The sequence below is a fragment of the Ischnura elegans genome, chromosome 9, assembly GCF_921293095.1.
Source record: "Ischnura elegans chromosome 9, ioIscEleg1.1, whole genome shotgun sequence".
Classification (NCBI taxonomy): Eukaryota; Metazoa; Arthropoda; class Insecta; order Odonata; family Coenagrionidae; genus Ischnura; species Ischnura elegans.
In genome coordinates this window covers 85,685,776-85,706,970 of record NC_060254.1, presented here as the reverse complement: position 1 = coordinate 85,706,970, position 21,195 = coordinate 85,685,776, and the positions used below count along the sequence as shown (strand labels likewise).

The window sequence follows — 21,195 nt, the reverse complement described above, 5'->3', positions numbered from 1 at the left end:
TGCCTTGAGCAGTTTTTGTGGTCCAGTTGGTTCCTAAGCATGAGCTCATGCTGTGACCCTCTAAAAGTATGTGCCTCTTTAGTTGCCAGATGCCAAATTTGAAGATAAACAACTGAAAAGGTCTGGTGATTGAAGAAAGCGTCTACAGTATGTTGATAGTTCTACAACTGTTATGGATCCTTGCTTCTAAATGGACAAGTTGAGCGACTCAACAATCGTAGATTGTTTTCTGTTCTTCCGTGTTTTATGCAGTTTATGATAGGTGCCCAAGTATGGCTCTGATAGAAACTAGTATCACAACTGAAAGTTTTAAGTTAGGTTTAAGGCAGTTTTCGTTGGCTTCCTTGATTATGTGGTTACTTTAACACCATGGGTGGCAAAGAATTTTGTCTTCTGATTGAATGGTGTGGTTCTCATTCATGCTGTGTTCTGCCACTGCCTACTTCTGTGATTATGCTAATTTAAAATGATTGTTGCTCAGTCAGCCTCATCTCAATTGTTGGCCTGTCTCCCCCACGTACATTTTTCTTCACTCCCTTGGAATCTGGCAAACCCCTGGTACTTTCAGGCTGATGGGATCCTTTGCATTCAACAGTCGATCCCTTAATTTAAGTGGTATTATGTGAATAGTTCTGATGCTAAACACTGTAGAATGCAGTGGATCTTGCCAGGTGTTGAAACGTACAGTATTCAAGCTGTGGCCGAAGCATTTTCAGGTGGCTGCCCTGGCCAACTAATCTTTGGTCTTGGATTTACTTAGGGCCTTAAAAAATCTAATGGCTGGCAACTAGCTATCCCAGCAAGGAGCTTAGAAGATATCCTAGGCATCTTCTTTCCTACAAATTAAGATGTCTAGGAAAGGAAGTCAGTCATGTTTTGAGTGGGTGTTGATGGTTCTTGTGATTTGGATATTCTTCTAATGTGGCCAAACCAAAAGGAATCATCTGCATACCTAAAGAACAAATTGTTTGGAGTGGAGCTGAATTGAGGGCTTTTGTCTCTAAGTCTTCCATGTAGATGTTAACGCTTGCTGGTAATCACGATGAGCCCAATGCTCATATTGCTCTAATCTCCTCAAGATAAAAGTAGGATGAAGTCAGCTTGTGGTGGAAAAGCTTAATTGTTGTAGCTATGAATTTACTCTCCAGCGGTCTCATGGCATCGTTAACCCTTTCGTCACTAAGAACGGACCCTCTTAAGTTTGCACAGCTGCCTGCTGCAAACATACATTTTTTCGAAGGATTTGGTGCTTTTCCGGCGAATCTTGTTGATGAAGTCTGGCAGGCACTGCTGATTGAGGTTGTACATAGATTCCTAGCCATCTCTTGTGGGAGACGTGTTTCTTTAACCCTTATATAGTGCCAGTGCGCTGATCCATCGGCTCGGGGCGTATGTGCGAAGAGTGCCAAGGGCTGATCTATCGTCCGGGTTTTTTTACACTCACGTGTTTCATGTAGCGTTGGTAACTATTTTTGGTATCTGTCATGTTTTAACATACATGTGAGTTTTGGTAGCAAATAAAATAATTGTTTCTGAAAATGCATATTCGGCTCAATGTAAATTTTTAAGTGCAAACCTACCGATTCGCCAAAAAAAACCCTGGTATTCTTCAGCGTACCGGGCAAAATAGGCTGGCACTAAAAGGGTTAATAAACTTTGATTGTGTATTTTTCTTGCCAACTTTTCCCTTGAAGTACTTCTGCAGGCTTCTATAATCCAATAATTTGGATACTCTTCTTTTGATTCCTCAGTCATAACCTGTCCTATTTTTGTTCTCCACTGCCTTTTGAGGTGCCAGCTGATGTCTCATTCATTTTTAGCTTGCCATATCTTCTTCATTGCTTTCTCCATTCTTCTTACCTTAGATGGATTTACATCATTATTAGGTTATCATTACTGTTATTCCGGGATACGTATTGCTGTTGTCCACGGTGTCTCTGCTTCACTAAAATTATTCTGTTAGGAATTTTATTTTGTCTCCTGCCATTTTCAATGGGTCTCTTCTTCACTTATGATGAAATGACGTGTTGGCTACCACTAGGCTGTGTTCTGTGCAGACCCTTTTGAACCCTTCTCTCCTGTTTCATTTTGATTGCCAGAAGGCAGTTGGAATGCACACTGTCACTTTGTTGAAGAGTTAAGGTAATTTCACAACATAGGGTATCAAGTTAATGTGTCTGTGCAATGTGTTGAGGGGACCAGGGTATGTTTGCAAATGGGTCACATTTCAAAAACCATCAGGTAGAGTGCATTTCAATTCAAAGAATTGTGCGAGTCCTTTCTCCATCTTTTACTTTTCCACACTCTTAAGCATTGGTAGGAAGTCTTAATTAAGAATGGATGAACTTTAGTAATTGTCTTCAATGTGACAAAAAATCTGTCAGGAAAGCATTAAAATATTTATGGCCATTATTTTGATCTTAGATTAGCTAAGTAGCTTTGATATTTTACATGCAGTTGACAAAAGTGTTAAATTGGACTTAATTGAAAACTTCGAGATCAGAGTATTTTATAAAATGTGTGGTGCATATCTAACAAATGAGGTGGTGCCAAAGACAAAGTCACCATTCTCTTATGTGCTGGTCCCTCTCCCTCCTTGAACCCTTACAGAAAACTGTGACCTTACTCTCAAACATGTACTTGCTAAATAATTCAGTTTCTATGGAGTAATATTTGGTGGAGCTGTTAGCAAAGACTCACGTAAATGTTAGTAAGAACATTCAATCTGGCAATGCTGAAGTATGATCAATGCATCAGGATACCCATAGGAAAACCTACCCAATGGTATTCTAATACCATGTTCATTTACCTATAAAATAGGTTCTGGACTGGTGTGCGTTTAGTTTAATGAGGAAGATTAATTTAGTTAGTCCAATATCTCAGAAAGTACTCTGCTCACAGTAGGAAAAGTATAATTTGAAAATATATGTATAAATAAATGAATACATATATGTATATACACTACTTCATTCATTTACATTAAGCCTGGAGTGCAAACGTAAATAAATTCATAGGCAAGGAAAGAAAGGGATGAGAACATAAAATAGAAGAAATAAGAGGACAACAGTGCTGTGATAGATTAAAAAACCAGAAAATCAGTGGGTAAAAAAGCGACCTAAATATATATTTTTAAAAAATATTTAAATAATAAATATATTTATATAAATTCAGGAAGAGTAATCCTATAGTATCTACTGAAATTTCTTTCTTTACCTTAACCCTTTAACAGCAGAGTTTATTTTTGGAGATCTATTTTGTTTTTCCATTAAAAACTGCTTAATTACCACCCAAGCATGCAGATAAACACTTAGTTTTAAAATTTTGCTGATTTGTTCTTGCTTGAGGGGGTGTGCCCATATGGCCACGCTAGCTGTTCCGGCCACAGGCCTGCATTCTGCAGAAAAATCGCTTGTTCCTTCATAATTCCCATTTTTATTGCGTGGTTCGACATATATTTTTGCATTTACCCAGTATACTTATTTTATTTGTCAATTTTAAGTAAGTTGAAGTCGTTATACTACATTTTTTTTAGCCATTCTAGGACCTGAGTTTTTTTCTCCAAACTGTTCCAGTACCCTCATATCCTTGAGATTTTAACTGACTTATAATTTTGACACATATATTTTTGCATTTATCCAGTATACTTCTTTTATTTGCCAATTTGAAGTCGTTATACTATATTTTTTTGGTTTGAACATTTTTTTAGCCATTCTAGGACCTGAGTTTTTTTCTCCGAACTGTTCCAGTACTCTCATATCCTTGAGATTTTAACTGACTTATAAGAAGAAAGCTAGTAAACCAACTGTCAAAATAAATGGAAAAGGGAAGATTTAATGCTTTCTCCAGTAGATTGTCCAACATGATAAGCAAATAGGAAGATCATTTACCTACAAATTTATGGTAGTTATTTTTGTCTTCAACACTCCGTCCCTGCTACATGCTGAAGTCCACCAAGTACTCTTGACCACACTGAGGAGTATTCAAGCACCACACTTTTAAGCCGAAACTTATAGGTTCACCCCGTGTAAACTGTTTGCAGCCTTGCTTGCCAAAATATTTACCATGGATTCATCATAATTTAGCTCGGGGGTTGGCACATAGTTTCCTGACCAAACGCACTTTATCATATTTATGAATGGCCTAAGAGTACACATTTTGCCGCTCTTATCTTAGTGATTATTATCTACAATGTGAAAAACCCCTCATTTTGTTTTGCAACTCCGTGAATGGCATTATACACCAGTGTTTCGGACGTCATCGCCACTCTCTCAAAAATACTCTTTCTGCAGACAGCAATAACCACTCTGAATAGAATAGAACAGAGAAAAATACAATTTCTTCCGTCATGAAAATTTGGAACACCTCAACTAGGAATTTTCTGGGAAATGCGGTGAAATTTATTTCGAGGAATATATTCTTAGCGGATGACATGTCATCTCGTGCCTATGCGTACATCTTGGTCATTTTGCTGTCTCTTCCATCTTGTTCAGGACTAAAACTGATGGAGCTTGTAATGGTTGCTTGTTTACTTTCTCCTTGTCTCCCTGCAAATTACATATAGGGATTGGACTTAGAAAATTTGGCCACAAGTTCAATGCGGTCGATGTGATCAAGGTTCGATGTGGTCGTTTTGGAGGAGGAGCATCTGTGGAATGGCTCACATTGTCTGCCTGCTCATCTTGTATTGAGCCTGTTGTTGAGTCATAATTTTTATTTTGCCCCTTTCTGATTTTTTCATTCACTACTATGACGTCTTGAAGGAATTAGAACAGTCGCGTTTTGTTTGCAGCCAAGGACCACAGCAAATATTTGTGAGCCAAATTCTGATTAATATCATTTTTCATATTCCATTGATTAAATTAGGAAGAAAATACTAGATAGTTGAGAAAAGTAAAATGCATACACCATGAATAAAAGTGTTGAATAGTATAAAGTGAATTTTTTGTGCTAAAAATTAATGGAAATATAACAAAATAAAGCGAAAAATATTAAAGTCATTAAAATCAGATGATATAAGGAAAAAATGAAAGGTTGACAAAAACTTAGTGCTTTAAATCAAAATTATTTGATTACAGACCCAACGACGTTTGGCTAACAAAACGAATAACCGCAGTTAATCATCGTGGTCTGCCATCAATCATTTCACTGACTCAAGTCTACGATTATTTTCCAACTTTGAGTCCCTATCAATCGCTAAGTTGCTTTAGTGCAGTGTTTCCCAAACTTTTTCGAGCCACCGCCCCCTTGGATCCATAAACCTATACTCAATGCCCCCCTAATCGGTATCTTTTAAATAATAATCAGAATCATATACTAATTAACCAAATGAGGAACATTGTAATAATTAAATTAAAAAGAATGATTAATTAAATTACTAATAAATAATTAAGTTCTCTGTGTCGTGAAGTTGTACCAACGATAGACCAAATGAAACTAAACCCCTTCAAACGTTTCCCTTGTGCAAGAAAGGCTTGGAAATATTTTTCAACAGTTCTTACTTTAAAATGTAAGAAAACGCATGGTTTAAATTACTTCCATAAGCAGAAAACAAAGTAAACTTTACAAGCAAAGCTTGAAAACGAAGACAAAAGGAAGGTCATGGAACCTTCGTATTTGTCACATTGTCAGGACCCTCAGGTGCCCCCGTCGCCCCCTTGGCTCTTTTCGCCCCCATAGACTACAGCAACGCCCCCCAGGGGGGCGGTAGCGCCCACTTTGGGAACCACTGCTCTAGTGGATTGATGAGTCTTCAATTAATTTAGAATCACAATAATGAAGTGATTGAATCACCCAAGTGACAATTGATCCATAAATATTGAATCTCTGAAGAGAAAGACTTTCCCCAACTGCGCAAAGCAACAACCCTTGGTAAGACCACATATCATAAGCCTAAAAAACCCTTCAGTACTACAGGATTAGGCTAAAGATGTTCTAGCTAAAAATCTCTTCTGTATGCTAAGAACAAAAAAAGTGACTAAATGTAGGCATTCTTATTTACAAAATTTTTCATTAATTGTTTAGATTAGCTTTGATGATTGCAACATAAACATGTTAACTTTATTCTCAAGTACAAAAATGTAAGCTGTCGTGGATTAAAACAAAAATGTAGAGAAAAGACAAGGATGTGGAAATTTATCTTAATGACAGACCAGCCACTAAATTGGAGGTTCCCGGTTCAAAAAACTAGCTTTTTCCTATTCTCAACTGGCCTGAAAATAGCCATCACAATGAAAGCAGAAGGAAAACAACAATAGTGGTGCTTGGCGTGACAGACAGAATTACAAAAAGAATAATTGAAAGGGTCAGGGAGGGAGGTCTCAGTAGGGATAGAATTTTCCAAAAAAAATCAACACAACATGCATAGGCAGATTACGGAGTATGGAGATGTAATCTGTACAATAATTGTTTTATGTTGTTCTTAATACCAAACATGAGAAGACCATTTTCCTTTCAGACTAATGTGGCCCCCCCTCCTGAAAAAATCCAGGATCTGCCCTTGCTCATATGAATGGAAAATCTGACCATCCAATTCTGCATTGAATTGTATGGCACATGTACAGAAAAAATATAGGTTTGTACAGATAATATATAAAGAATATGATTGAATTAAAGCTTCTTTTCATCTAGTCTCAATCAAGTCTAATTTTCTATTCTGTGCTGCAAATGTAATAGATCACTTGACCTAGTTGAAAATACAGTGCTCTAAATCTGTTTCATACCAAAAAAGAGGAAGGTGTTAATGACATTAACAAAATTCTTCGTGGTTCTTGCTTTACCCTACACTGGCTAGCTAGTTTTTCAGGTACAGATATGTTGATGATATAATTTGTTTGCAGGTTACAACTTGACTGGTTTTTATCCATTTTAAATGGCCTCCAACAGAAAATTAAATTAACCACCGAATTTGGAGGACCAATTTAAATTTTTTCTGACCTGACTATTTCCATTGAAAATAACAGGCATAAGTTTTCCATTTACCGGAAACCTACTCATACAGATGCCATCATACCTAACAGCTCATGTCAATCCCATTCTCATAAACACATCCTTTCATGCTATGGTTCATAGTCATACCCGTTTGGGAAACTGAGTTTAAACAGGAATTAAATATTATAAGACAAATTGTTCATAAGAACAGATATGAGCATCTTTAACTACCTGGATTTTATATAGAAAATTAAAATGGATTTCTTACTCTTAATAAAGTTCCTAGCTACCCATCAAGCCTAAAAAGTCAACCAAATGGTGCAAAATACCTTTTATCTGTTCCCTATCTTATGCTGTATCCCAAGCCATCCCGAAAAATAAATATGTACATACAAGGTATGCTTTTATCATAACAACACCTAGGGAAGATGGCTTAACAATCCAAAAGATGTAATTAAACCTAATTTAAAATCTGGTATGTATAAATTAAATTGTGAATCTTGCTATGTTGGCCAAACAGGAAAAAATTTCAAGACAGGAGTGAAAGAACACAAGACACGCTGGAAGAATAAGGATGATTTGTCAGTCTTCGCCCAACACCCATTGGAGATGAGACACCAAAGCGACTTAGAGCCGGTAATACTGCATTTTAACAGGGAAGGAAGGAGGACGGATTCGATGGAAATTCGGGTGATTACACAAAATCGAAACCTTCTCAATGATGAAACCTTTCCTAACCGAATCCCACCCCTTATCACTCATCATCCCATCTCCCACCACCCCCTTATTACTCATCACCATCCCAAAACCCTCACCCCCACAATCTGAATGACAAACTTTTTTCCCCCACCCTATTCCCCTCCGTGCTTCACCAATTCCCACCCTGAACCCCCCCCCCACTCAAATAAACTCCCTTAACAAATACAAACCTGTCCCTGCCATATTATTCCTTTGTGTTTATGTATTTGATAATATCTAAACTGAAACTGGTCATAATTTTGAAATAAATTGTGGAAGTCATGAAGGGTAATAATTGCTAAGTCCATTATTCTTAAATTCTTCAAAAATTTCAGATAAGGACAATCTTCTCTCCTCACGATGCAGATAAAGCATCTCATAAAAACTGTCAAGGATAGAACTCCAGCACAAGTCGAAGGGGTCAACTGAATTCATTGCCAGACCTTTGGGAAGAACTACATCGACGAAGCAGGTAGATTATTCAAAACATGCCTAGAGGAGCACGAGAGAGCAATTCGACTGGGGCAGTCAACTAAGTCCGCGGTAGCCAGTGCTGGGCCACACAATCGACCTTAAGGAAGCAAAAATTGTTGCCAAATTGAAAGGTTTCAAATAGACTCGTCGGAGAAGCCATAGAAATAACTAAAGAGGAGAACAATTTTAACAGAACCATCGGCCTTAAAATAAGTCATACTTGGCAACCCATAATCCAGAAAAACAATTAACAACCTACTTCTCCAACCTCTGGCTCCCCTCCCTCCACCCCCTGACACAGATACATGTACATATATGAATTTCAATTCCCAACTCATCAGATTTCCTTGAGAAAGCGACCAGCATCGGTCGGGAAATGTTGGGGCCACCCAAAAATTGATGCGGCAACATATCCCAAAAGTTTTTATTTAACAGGACGTCCATTAATTATATGAGGTGATTTTGGCAATCTTTGGAACCTCCCCTCCCCCCTTTGAGAGATATCATGAGATTTGGGTCGTTCTCCTCCCTGTAATCTGGCGTGAGATTGTTTAAAATGCATATTTTCAATGTAAATACGTTAGTCAATGTTTCATTGCATAGGATTTATAAAAAAATATTTAATGATTTTTATTTAACATAAGCAAAACCTAGTAATGAATATTGCAATGATTGTAGTCTAGAATCACATTTTACACTGTTTCTTGCAAAGAAAAAATTACGTGATACTTGACCCCTCTCCCCCACGTGAGATTGGGTGAGAATAGGCTGGACCCTCTACGTCCCCCTAAACACCTCAGATGGATGATCCCCAGTAAGGAGCCCTTCCACTACATTCAAGCTCCTAGTTTCGATTTAATTTATTTACGACTATTAAGCATGCACTTTGTAAACCTTCGATCAAATGATTGTGTAGAACTTGCAGTACTAAAAGGGAATAATAGAAAGAACACAATATCAGTATTATGATATTTATTTATGGTATGTACAGTTAGCACCTATACTACTAAAATCTCAAAAGCAAAAAAAATACTTAAAAGAATTTAAATTACATGGCCAGCAAGTTGTAAATAATGATATCACAACAGTTAGATAACACAATTTCTATACCTAAGAGACATTTTATTTTGAATGTGGCCAACAGGTATGAACTGATGTCACCAAATTTGTATGGATATTTACTTCTTTTGTTTAAAATGCTCCAAGTATCACAGGTAGTTTAGAAAGCAAGTTCCCATTAAAATTCCCTTTCATTTTTTTAAATTTTTTCACATGCCCTTTTTGTACGAGATAAAGTTTGAAAAGCATACCTTTCTGTAAATGCATGCCCACTTTTTGAAATTTCCATTAATAGCATTCACTCCATTCATTCAATACCAGGAGTCTTTCCAGCCAAATAACTTAAGGTTGCCATGTATACGCATTCTCCTTTCCATCATAGTTTGGAAAATAAAGAACTAATTCCAATATTCTTGGCATACACATGTCACAATGCATTAGCATAAATGAAAAGTAGAGCATATTCACTTAATTGTGATGATTAGTTATACAAGATTATTAAAAACTTATGTCGTTTCAATTTCAATTACCTGAGTTACACTGAACTACATAAAATTTATATTGACTAAAGATAACCTTCCAAGTACAGTAGAAATTTGTACTCGAGATAACATTATTTTGACCCAGAGACAGCAATTTTCACTTGAAAATTCAAATGAAAATACTGTAAACCCTCTTTAGTCCAATTTGCTAATATTGATAACAAAAAGATGACTGAATTAAATAAAATATAATGGTGGATGATAGCGTTACTTACCCCACTCACATAGTAACATGTGTTAATTCTATAAATCAAGTGAAACAAAATACATAGAAGGGAATCTAATTCACCTAATCACAAAACATTCACATGTTTCATACCAGCCTAAAAAGTTTCTGAACAATGTTAAACTTAGGTAGTCTATAAACAGCTGTAGAGTGAATTAATCACAAAATAAGAAAATGCCATTTGGATTAAAAAGGATTTACTGTTTACATGTTGTGCACAGTAATAGAGGATGACAGGTACATTCACGCAGGCTTTCCCCACAAACAATGTCAACTAGGCGTGACCCATCGTAACAAGACAAAACAGACATTACATCAAACATTCTGAGTGCTTTCAAAGCACATGACAGAAACATAAGTAATTCTTTCGATTGGCAAAAGGTTGTTCAATTCAACTTATATTGAATACATGAAACAAATGGCAGATAATTAGGAAAATCAAAAGACGACTTTCTCAAGACCATCCATTGATGTTGTAAGATTTGGTCAAAAGGCGTAAGATTGAATTTTTAAAGACAGTAAACTGATAACCGTAAGTGAAAATGCACTTGCCTATAACAGCTTATATACAGCTTTAAATATCATGTCGCCATGAGTAAATACCAAATCATCATAGATGGACACTAAGTCAGGCAAAAAAAGGCAATTTTTAAATTTGTATCCCATATTCCTCTCATAAGAAAGTAAAAAGGTTAAGGAAAAACTCCACTCTAGCTAACAAACAAATTCTGCTTCATTATTTTCCATATAGAGCAAAATATGGCAACACATAGCATCTGACGGAACATGAGGATGTACTTCCTCTTGTCAGCAATGGTCTTCATTCACTTAGAAACATATCCTAAAAAACCAAAGCAGCATGAAATCTGATACGTCCCACATCAGAAAATCGTCTACTTTATAATTCATGAATCACTAACCTGAACTTATGGCCAATTTATGAACATATTGAATATTTGTGATATGAATAAAAATTATACTAAACAAAATTGAATAATTGGAGAGAGAGAAATAAGAGGAAATTACATCAGAATTTGAGTAAATATTTTAATTTTAAAATCATGCAAGTATCCAACAACATGAAACAGCCAGGATAAAGCAACATACCTATATAAAGTTTTGTACACAATCAAGTGCCACCTTGTTTTGATAATAAAAAGTAATCAAAATTAAACAATTAGTAAAGGATGTGACTTTTGCCAATGCTTTAAATGAATTACATTACCTTCTGATCTTAAATTTTTTACCAATGAAATATCATTTCATTCCACAGAGTAACAACCATCATCTACTGATATGAAACCTTATTTTATCTTAAGCCAAACAGACTTGCAACTTTCCTGCCTTTTTGTTTACAAATGTTATATAAAACATTAATTAACTATTGAATTTAACATCAGGATACACATTTTTACCATTCATAGCGGAAATAACTAAGAGTCACTCACACTATTTTTTCGTGGATGTTTTTTCAAATGTTGTACAATATTGGAGCACGTGTGTACCCTTAATGGACTCTTTAACAGCATATGTCCATTTGGGGAAGATTAATATGCTCTCAATCAACAAGGAAAATATTTAGAACATGATGGACTTCTTTCAAACAATCCTTGAGACACAATAAAATGATTCTTTGGCACACAGAAGCACTCAAGGCGTGGAATTCACTTGGAATTTATAAATAATGGTACATCATGAATCATTATTTGTATGACTAACACTTAACACTCTTCCACAAGAGCATGAATAATCCTTCAAGTGGAAGACGTCCCACACACTGACTAACCAAAAGGAATCAGATTCCCATGGTATCATTGGAAACACTGTCGAGCACAACATTAGTGGAATGAAAGAAGAAATGCTTCAAAATATGAACTTGTTTGTATTATAATACTCATTACATTGAAAAGGGAGTACAAAGTTTCAATGCTTGAATTAACACTCTGCCAGAAGATTAATACATATGGCACATAACACCCCTGGTCAACAACGAAGGTTTTCTTTACTTACATACTGGCAGGTGCAATACTTTGTGGAGGGGAAATACAAATAGAGGTCTCCACGATAATATAAACTTTTACCTAATTTAACCTCAGATGTCAAATGAATATCAATAGTTTTGGCCCCCTTTGTGAGAAAATCTCAGCTACATGACTTAATATTAGAATGAAATTCCTCAAAAAAAACTGCCAAGAAATTAACAAGGACTAGATGGATTTTCTACATCATAACAATCAAACTATAATACCAACTACGAGGCAGACTAAAAAACTAACATTCCTCTAATGCTTTAATACTTGAGAATTCTATAATTAATCATGTGTACCTACATATATATGTGTGCATACAAACATGTATACAAGCATTATGCATACATATATATGCCAACACATATACAGATATCATACATAAAAACATACATACAGTATGTATATACATATGAATTTCTTATATATGTACACACAGTCAGTTTTAATACTCATACATATATGTATATACAAACATATGTTACCATAATATCTTCTTCCTACATGAATCTTATAAAGCATTATTTACTTTGCTGTGATTGCTCCAGGTTGTGCAACAATCAAAAAAAAAAATGAAACAAATAACTATGTGATGGTGTTTATCTCGAATTAAAATCACTAGCATTTAAACATGCCACAGTAGAATAAAACATTGGTGTAGAGCATAATAATAAAGCTCTTAGAAATTACATCTACAGCAAATATTGCTCCATAAATATAATTACAGAGTAAGCAAATCTGAGAGAATAATGTAAAACATAAATAATATCAAGCATTCTAGGATAAATAATATAGATAAGTATAAGATTAAGGATGGCAAATAGAAAACATGCTTGCTTAACACAGACAATGCTGAAGTCCAGAAACAAGGGCAGAGAACAAGAAAAATAAAACGAACAATAGATACAGCAATAATTGTCATAATAATAAAGAGTAACAAAAATATATAAAATTTTCAACATTTTTACTCCTTTGGCAACGCTAAATGCAAAATTCAATGAATGACAACAAAGACGAGGCAATTTCAAATAGGCTATCAAGAAATCTTACACCGAGAATATCAACCATGATTTATCATTTAGTAGCGAAATAAAGCATAGATAATTAGTGTATTGGTGTGCGTTAGTACAGATATATGAAATAAAATAGATCGAAGGGCACATTATTCTCAAAGCCATTTAAAGTAAATAGGGAAGAACGGAAAATATTTGTGCTCATATTGAAGAAAGATGTATACTGAGAATCAAATATAAGATATGTGAAATGGATTAGCCATGATTCAAAGACACGATGACTAGTCTAGAAAGTATTTAAAGGAGTTTTCATGACTGAATGTGAATCCAGCTGGATACTGGCAAATCTTCTCAAACAGAGGCAAGAAAGCTCTATTAATGAGAGAGTCATGAGAGTTCGAAAACAAGATACATATGTGAGCAACATTAATGAAAGAGTTAAGACAACGGCACTCCATCAAATTATTTTCTAAAACTTCAGCCACTCAATTCAAAATAAATGTTTTTCAGTCTCCCATATTTTTAGTCTTAAGTTTAGCCTATTTGTCACTGCCAGAATGACAGCCATTGATTGGTGTTTTCAGAAAAATGGGAGACAGTGAAATATTTCATTATTGCTTTGATTTACCTGCACAATTTGATGAAAACTTTCTAATTAGTGGCGTCAAAATCTTGTTAGCGCCATATTCCATGGCTGACAATAACAACAGTTCACACTAAAGACTGACAACGCATTTCATTGTACTTTAGGATTAACTTTCAATCGAAGCCATAATTAACATAGGTGAATCTTTACCTATATTTTTAATGTAGTTAACAAAAAAATATTCCCTCTCATCAAAACATAAACCATTACTTCCCTTTACAAGTTACATGTAATAAAATTTAGCCAATTTTACTGCATGATGAACAATGGACATTCATTTTCACCATTTCTTCATCTCGAAATTAAATTTTTCCTTCAAAATCAGAGCACAATTTGAAATGAGATAATACCCACAATAAATCAACCATGCAAATTAAGAGATAGAACTCAATTGATGCTTCTTTTAATGGGCATTACAATACGTCTATTATTCTGGAAATCCATTACTTACAGACGCTCACTCTACATCTTAAGAAAAATATAACTGATGACTCCATTATGGGCATCCAAAAATACCTCACTGTACTCTTAATTGCTCAGAATCTCAATAACTTGTGTATACTGATAGATTCACTACATTATGCTACATATTTCATTGAATTAAACAACCAATTACGCTACTTAATTATGTACTTTCAATACATGAAGTGCTTCACAACAACTGCACACATTGTTCATGCTACAAGGTGAATTCACAGGCAAAATGATGGCTTGTAACATTTACGATAAAAATAAAATTATAAAATTCAGGAAAAGAAACAAAGTCAGAAATTATATAAAGAATAAGATCATAAACAATACACATGAAAAAATGCATTTAATTTACTTTCACAAAAAAATAGTGCAGTACTAAATAAAATTAAGAAGTTGGGACTAATGATAGTACCCACTATTATAGGAAATCGCAATGAAAAAAGATAACCAAATTGAGTGATATAATTCAATCTTTTGATGAGCTCTTTGGTTTGACATAGTAATATCATTATCTACAATAAATATTAATTTGAATAATGAAAATTATGAACACACAATTTGAATGGAAGCATGTTATCTGGCGGCTTTGTCCCTCAATTTTTTTTATTTTTGTGATTAATATCGTACTTAATTTTTAAATAGGTATTTTGCACTTTGGTAACATCATAAAATTGCCATCAAATTGAGTGTAAAAACTCACATGGAAACTTGTATTAACAACAATGGGTTATATGGTAGTCGGTTTATCCATATATTGTTTTAAATATATATTCTTCATCAACATTAAAATGCATATAATAAAGTATTCAGTTCTCTGGGGTGGTAGGGGGCAGTACAAATTAATCTAATATAATATATACTATAGTCCATAAAATCCCCTGGAGTATCAGAACCACCACAACAATCAACTTTCAACCTGGCCAACGGTGAAGAGATACCAAATGCACAGCTTACATAATCAAGTTTCATGGTCAACTTCACATGCAAATAAACTCTTCGCTGCTAAGTTATATTGCCAGAAACTTTAAGACCAATCTTCAAAGTGAGCTATCTGTCAGTCCCACTGGCCGAAAGATAAGTTTTGTCAATTTTACCAAGAACTGAATAACACTCATTAAAAAAAAACAGAATTAGCAATAAAAGGTAACAAAATTTCTATGATATTCCTTCCAGCAAAAATACAATTGCCGAAGATAAAAAATGAATTTTCAACGAACAAAACTGATAGCTACCACAAGTTGTATCAATGGTAGCCTGAAAGGTAAGTCCAACAATAACAAAGTATTCCAACACAATGCATTTATGCATGGGATGAAAGTTAAAGTAAAAATGTAAATAACAATTATTGAAATTCATTCTGCCCGAAGATAAAGAAGTGGACAGAATGAAAAGGTAATAAGTTGGATAAATTACAATTTAAAAACAATATCTTCAACAGGCCGCATTTGACTTTGAATTCTAAATCTGACTAGCATAACATATTGTCCATTTTCTCCCTAGAGTGCATTGAATATATAAACCCAAAGAGATGACTTCTTGATAAAATGTGAATGATAATTGAATTATCAACTCCACTAATGAGGCCTATGCCCATTAATAAGAAAGTAAATCATTCACCACAAGAAATAAATTAGGTTAGGCATCCACTAACGGATGCATTATCCTATTCAGCCTACTGAAACATGATGATGCATAAAAGACTTTGTAGTAAGTGATGCTGAAAAAACACAGCCTTCATGCAAAAGACAGAAGGAATACAAGAAATGCTAACATTCTTCTCATACAGCCGATTATGCAACTATTTTTCATTCATTGGTACAATGAAATTTACAAAAAAGGAAATTATATTCCCTTTTTACTTTAACACGTAAACTAAAATACAGCAGCATTTAAATAATGGTCACGCTGCACAAGTAAAGGACCATAAATAATTAATAGAAACTCTGAAGCCAATTCAACATGATTAAAATAACTGTAGCACTTGAAGAATCCATTATTCTCTAAAAGTGGAGCAAAAATCTTAAAGCTAAATTATCTTCCAGCATACGGACATATCACATAAGAATGATTTGATGAATATGAAGCTAAGATAAATACTGTTAAATTGCCTTTAAACTGCTTAACTGCACTGAATAGCAAGCTATGAAGTCCACAATTTCAGGCATATAGAGAGGTATTTCAAACAATTATATTTCTATAACCATACAATCAAGATCAGATGCATTCCCGCAAGATAACAAAGGAGCAACTTGAAGCATATTTACTCCCTTCAACACCTCTGAGTTTCAAGTATTAAAATCACTCTACCGCATGCAACAACAAATAAAATACTACCAAATTATAAAAATCTCAGGTTTGTCAGAAGACGCATTCTTGTGCATAAGAGCCTAGACCTCATGTGTTTCAACATGAAAACAACTATAGAGGTCCACACTAACAATGAGATTACAAGGTCAAACTCTTACTGGGCGTCCTAATTGTTACCTAAGGCAATATAAACTGTAAAAAAATTAACACATGTTCAATAACACTTTGCTCACTTTCAATAGAAAAATGAAATATTTTTGTGCTATACTTTGTGTTACTGTAACTACCTCATTACTCCTCATAGAAAGAAGGAGATAAGATACACAGCAGATTATCTGAGCATCGGAAGAAAAAGAAGATATAAATGGTCCTAAGCTTCACAAATGACCCATTCAATTAAATAAAAAGTCTCAAGTCTCAACCTACTAAGTTGGATGAGTATCACATAATACTTAAAAGGATTGATTTGAAAGCAAACAGAGGTATAAGAAAATTGTAAACAAAGGGGAATTATGACATCATACAGCCAAGTAAGAATGAATGAAAACTATCAAATAAATCTAGGAAGGGGGGGCAGACGTTAATCAGCAACGTTAGGCAGTAAAACGAAGTCAACATGGGGGTACCATTGCCATCAAGGTCAAAACAGATGGGAGAATATCACCCAATCCCTCTAATAATACCCCGAGTAATGGTGATAGGGAGATGGGGAGGCCGCTGGAGGAGGGGGAGGCATATGAGGGGCAGTCCTTGCCTGTGGGTGGTACGGTGAAGGTGGGGGTGAGGGAGGGTGCTGCGCCAGGCCCTGACGATGGTACGAAGGGGGCCCATGCAGATAGCCACCTGCCGACTGGTATGACCCAGGGGGTGGGGGCGAGAGGCCACCGCCACTGCCACCCTCCCCCCCATCATCCCCAACAATGCAGCCCCCTATCCCATCCACTCCACCCCCATGGGGGTGATGGTGTACATGATGGTGCGGGGACACAGGCGGTGGGGCATGACACAGGTGCCGGTGCATCGGCGACGGTGGACTCTGGCCTCCGGAACTCTGCTGCGGCCCTCCCACCCCATCTGACCCAACAAGGGACCTCGGAAGGGATAGGTCAACGCTGTGCCTTGTCCTCATGGGGGTCAGGTCGAGGCTCTGTGAGTATGGAGGAAGGGGAGGAGACGTATACGCAAGGCCTGCCCTCCGTAGATCCACAGAGCGTGCCACGTCGGCTGCTGAGCTGGAACCGTCATAGAGAGGGAAACACCTTGCAGCCGCAGCCGAAGGCAGGGCGAATGAGAAGGAACCACGGCTCATGTCCAGCCCTCCTGAGGACTGCTCAAAGCGACCTTCCACCACCTGCGGACTGCGAAGCACACGGAAGTCTTGCAGGTCGTCTGCAGAGGGGTCTCCGGCCCCCACCCCTGGGTTGCCTTCCTCGTCTTCCTCCTGCATGTGGTGCGTGGCCAGGCCAGCAGTGGTGCGGCCATAGTGACCAGTGGCATGCTTGTAGCTCATGTCCAGGCCTTCCTCCTCGCCCTCCTCCTCTTCCTCTGTCCTCTGCTGCTGCATGGCAGCCATGTGTTGCAACTCTTCCTCCACTTTGACCGCAGCCTTCATTCCCAATAGAGTCATGTTCCGTGGAGATGGCAGGCTGCCAGCCGGTGGGAGTCGACCATGGGGTTCAGGCACATACGTGTCTGGGTGCAGGAGGTGGTGCATGGCCCTGACGCTTGGATGCGGCACCACCACTTCATCCCGACCATCCGTCTCATCGTCCTCTGCCAGGCTGGTGTTCACAATCCTCTCGACGATGGTGCCAACACTGGTGGCCTCAGAGCCAGGTCCCAGGCGGTCGTCGTCATCATCGTCGTCGGGGTGCAGGCCAGCGCCGGCGCTGCCTGCGTGGTGCACTGAGGGGTGGTGGTGATGGGAGGAGGATGCGGCTGTGTGGTGGTGCGAGGGGTGGTGTGAGTGGTGCAGCATGAGGGCACCACCCTGCACATGGAGATGAGAGGCGGGAGGTGGAAGGTGCACATGGGGGTGTGCCAGTTGCGGGTGCAGCGAGAGGTGGTGCGGATGGTGCTGTAGATGGTGGTGCGAGGGGTGATGCGAGTGGTGTTGCTGTAGGTGGGAGGAGGGGTGGTGGTGAGAAGGCTGTGGGTGGTGCAGAACCCTATGATCTCCGTCGTCCCCTAAGTGACCCCTCTGCTGGTCGGGACCATTGGGGCGGGCAGGTGAGGGCGTCAGCTGGTACCCGTCCGTATTAGGCTCTGGGTGTGGCTTCGCGTCATCTTCTGCCACGCCTCCACCACCTCCCGTCATGTCCCTCTCGGCTGCATCGAGTGCCGCCTCGACCAGGAGGCTCGCGTTCGACTCCTCTGGCCTGCGGAAGCCCTCCTCGGGGCCAGCCTCCTCGAAGCGGCCGTCCTCGGGGAAAGCACCGTACACATCGGTCACCTGCACCTGCCCGTCCGTGGGCACGACAACCACCTCCTCTCGCTTCACGGCCTCCTCGTCCTCCAACTCCTCCTCCTCGTCTTCCTCCTCCTCCTCTTCCTCATCTTCCTCCTCGTCCATCTCAGCTTCGGAAGCTGGTCGCATGGGCACTGACCCGTCGCCCATCCACTTCTTGCTGCCCTTGCTGACAACCTTGCCACCGGGGAATGAAACACGAGTGTGGTCGGTGTACTGGGCCATGGTCGTTGGTGGGCCCAAGACAGCCTGGCCACCGTTGTAGGCCTCGAGTGTGGGGGTCTGCGGCGCTACCTCCGTGGGGAGAGGGCCAGGCTGGGGCGTCAGGGGCGGCGGCTGCGAGTCCACCATGCTTCCGAGCATCGCTGGAACGGGATAGCGAGAGTAAAGCGACGGACTAATGAACGTCCTCTCTCTGCTACCGATATCTGGAGAGCAAGGTTTCACAGTCAACATTCTATTTCAATCTTTCCTTAGATTTAAAAAAGCTAGGAAACAGTTGTCATACGATTGAACAAAGATAATTGCAAATGCTGAAGAGTACCTACACATAAAGGACATACATATAAACATTAGCTCTCCAATAAAATATTTCAACAGGAATTGAGACAAATAAATAATATGATAAGCATTTGAAGCAGGCAACTGGTAAAAAATTGATAAGTGGTGGGAAGACATGGTGCAGAGAAACCTTGCATTTTTGTTTACTCACTCTTATTGAGAGTTGGCAAGGGGACCATGACTTAATGTTTCCACTCAACACACATTGGGGTGTATTTTAAGAGTGTTATGTATTTATGGTTTCTGAATTTTTTCCTGGTTTCTGATTCTGTTTTGTTTGTCATGAATAAAATAGTTTGTTTGTTTTTTCAGAGCTCACCCAGAAATGCCTGGAAATAATGGGGTTTACTTAATTTTCCCCAGCAACTTATACCAGTAATTTTGGAGTGAATAACCAAAGTGCCCTCCTCTTAGCACCCACATTGATTCAAAAGAGTATTTTCTCAGAGACCTATAATTCCAAAAAAATACTGAGTGTGTAATAAGATTTCTGAGTGAGTTTAGAGAGAACATTAGAGAGAGGAGACAACAGAGCATCTTATGGCTCCCGGAATTTTCAATTTTATACTCACTATAACTGAAATTCATAAATATATAATGCATACTTAAAAAAGATGTTACATACAATTTTTAACATAATTTGTAAATAACTCAATACCTACCTGCATAAACGCTCCAAAATCGCCCACCGAATCAAATCCACTCATCTAGATAGCCCTAATAGTACTAGATGAGAGGATTCTATTCGGGGGGCGATTGTAGGGTGTTTGTGGAGTGGAAGTATCGAACTGGCACGATAATTTAGATTATCACCAAAAGGAGTATTACTTCAAGATGGATGTACACTATGGTCAGTGGTCCCTACTACACCGTGGTCCTTATTTTTTAAGTTTTCGAATTTCTCTTGGGACGCCCCCAGATTTGTTCCATTTGGTTAAAAAAATAAAACATGAAAATTATTTTTGCAATCAGATACCAGGAAAATGTGTAGCATCGCATTTTAAGCTTTGAAATTTTGGTATTTTTGCATGTTTTTCGAACATAACTGAAGATGATGTCACTCTCAGATTAGTCTATCAATTTTCTGCTTTTTACACTGACTTGTTAGACATTTATAGTGTAAGGCCCCTCTCTCGCTATGCCATGTTGGGCCTTACTGCTTCATAGATGGTTTCATGCATTTTCATCAGCAGCTACTACATACATCAGCAGAGGTTGAGAGAAAACCCTGACAATGGCTTCTCCGATGTTCATCAAATATTTCTTGCCATCTGCCAATACAAAAAACTCAGTTCGGAAATGCTGCACTCCACAAAATCTGGTCAACAGTTAGCATCGAGGTTGTGGAGGGGTTTTTCAGTCAGTGCAATCTAGTTGCAATCGACCGATGCAACCAGCTGAAGGAAGAAAGTTTTGAAACTTCTTCTATTTTGATGTTCAACAAGTGTAAATGATATTGAGGCTATTAATCTCATATTTAATTATTTACTATATTTATTATTCATTAATTTGTCATTGCTCTACCCCATAATTATTTAAACTATTCCACATTTTGTAATCATCTTATAATGATAGATTAGGAAAATAAAGAAAAAAAAATAGATGCAACAAAATGCTATAAACTGTAATTGAAAGTGCTATTCAGACGCACCTCTAATCATGCATAATGCTGGACAACTGGAAAGAGGATCTTTGAGATTTAACTATAAATCCTAGCTGAAAAAAAATCCTCGT

The 21,195-nt window shown here is 37.7% G+C and overlaps 1 protein-coding gene across 1 annotated transcript in view; it reads right to left on the bottom strand.

Moving 5' to 3' along the window:
* Positions 1-9,096: 9,096 nt before the first annotated feature.
* The window catches only part of LOC124164980, a 75,723-nt gene continuing 63,624 nt past the window's right edge, over positions 9,097-21,195 (bottom strand). The window contains exon 12 of the mRNA XM_046542219.1: positions 9,097-19,328. Coding sequence (XP_046398175.1) covers positions 17,107-19,328 — 2,222 coding nt within the window. The 3' untranslated portion in view covers positions 9,097-17,106. The remainder of the gene's footprint in view (positions 19,329-21,195) is intronic.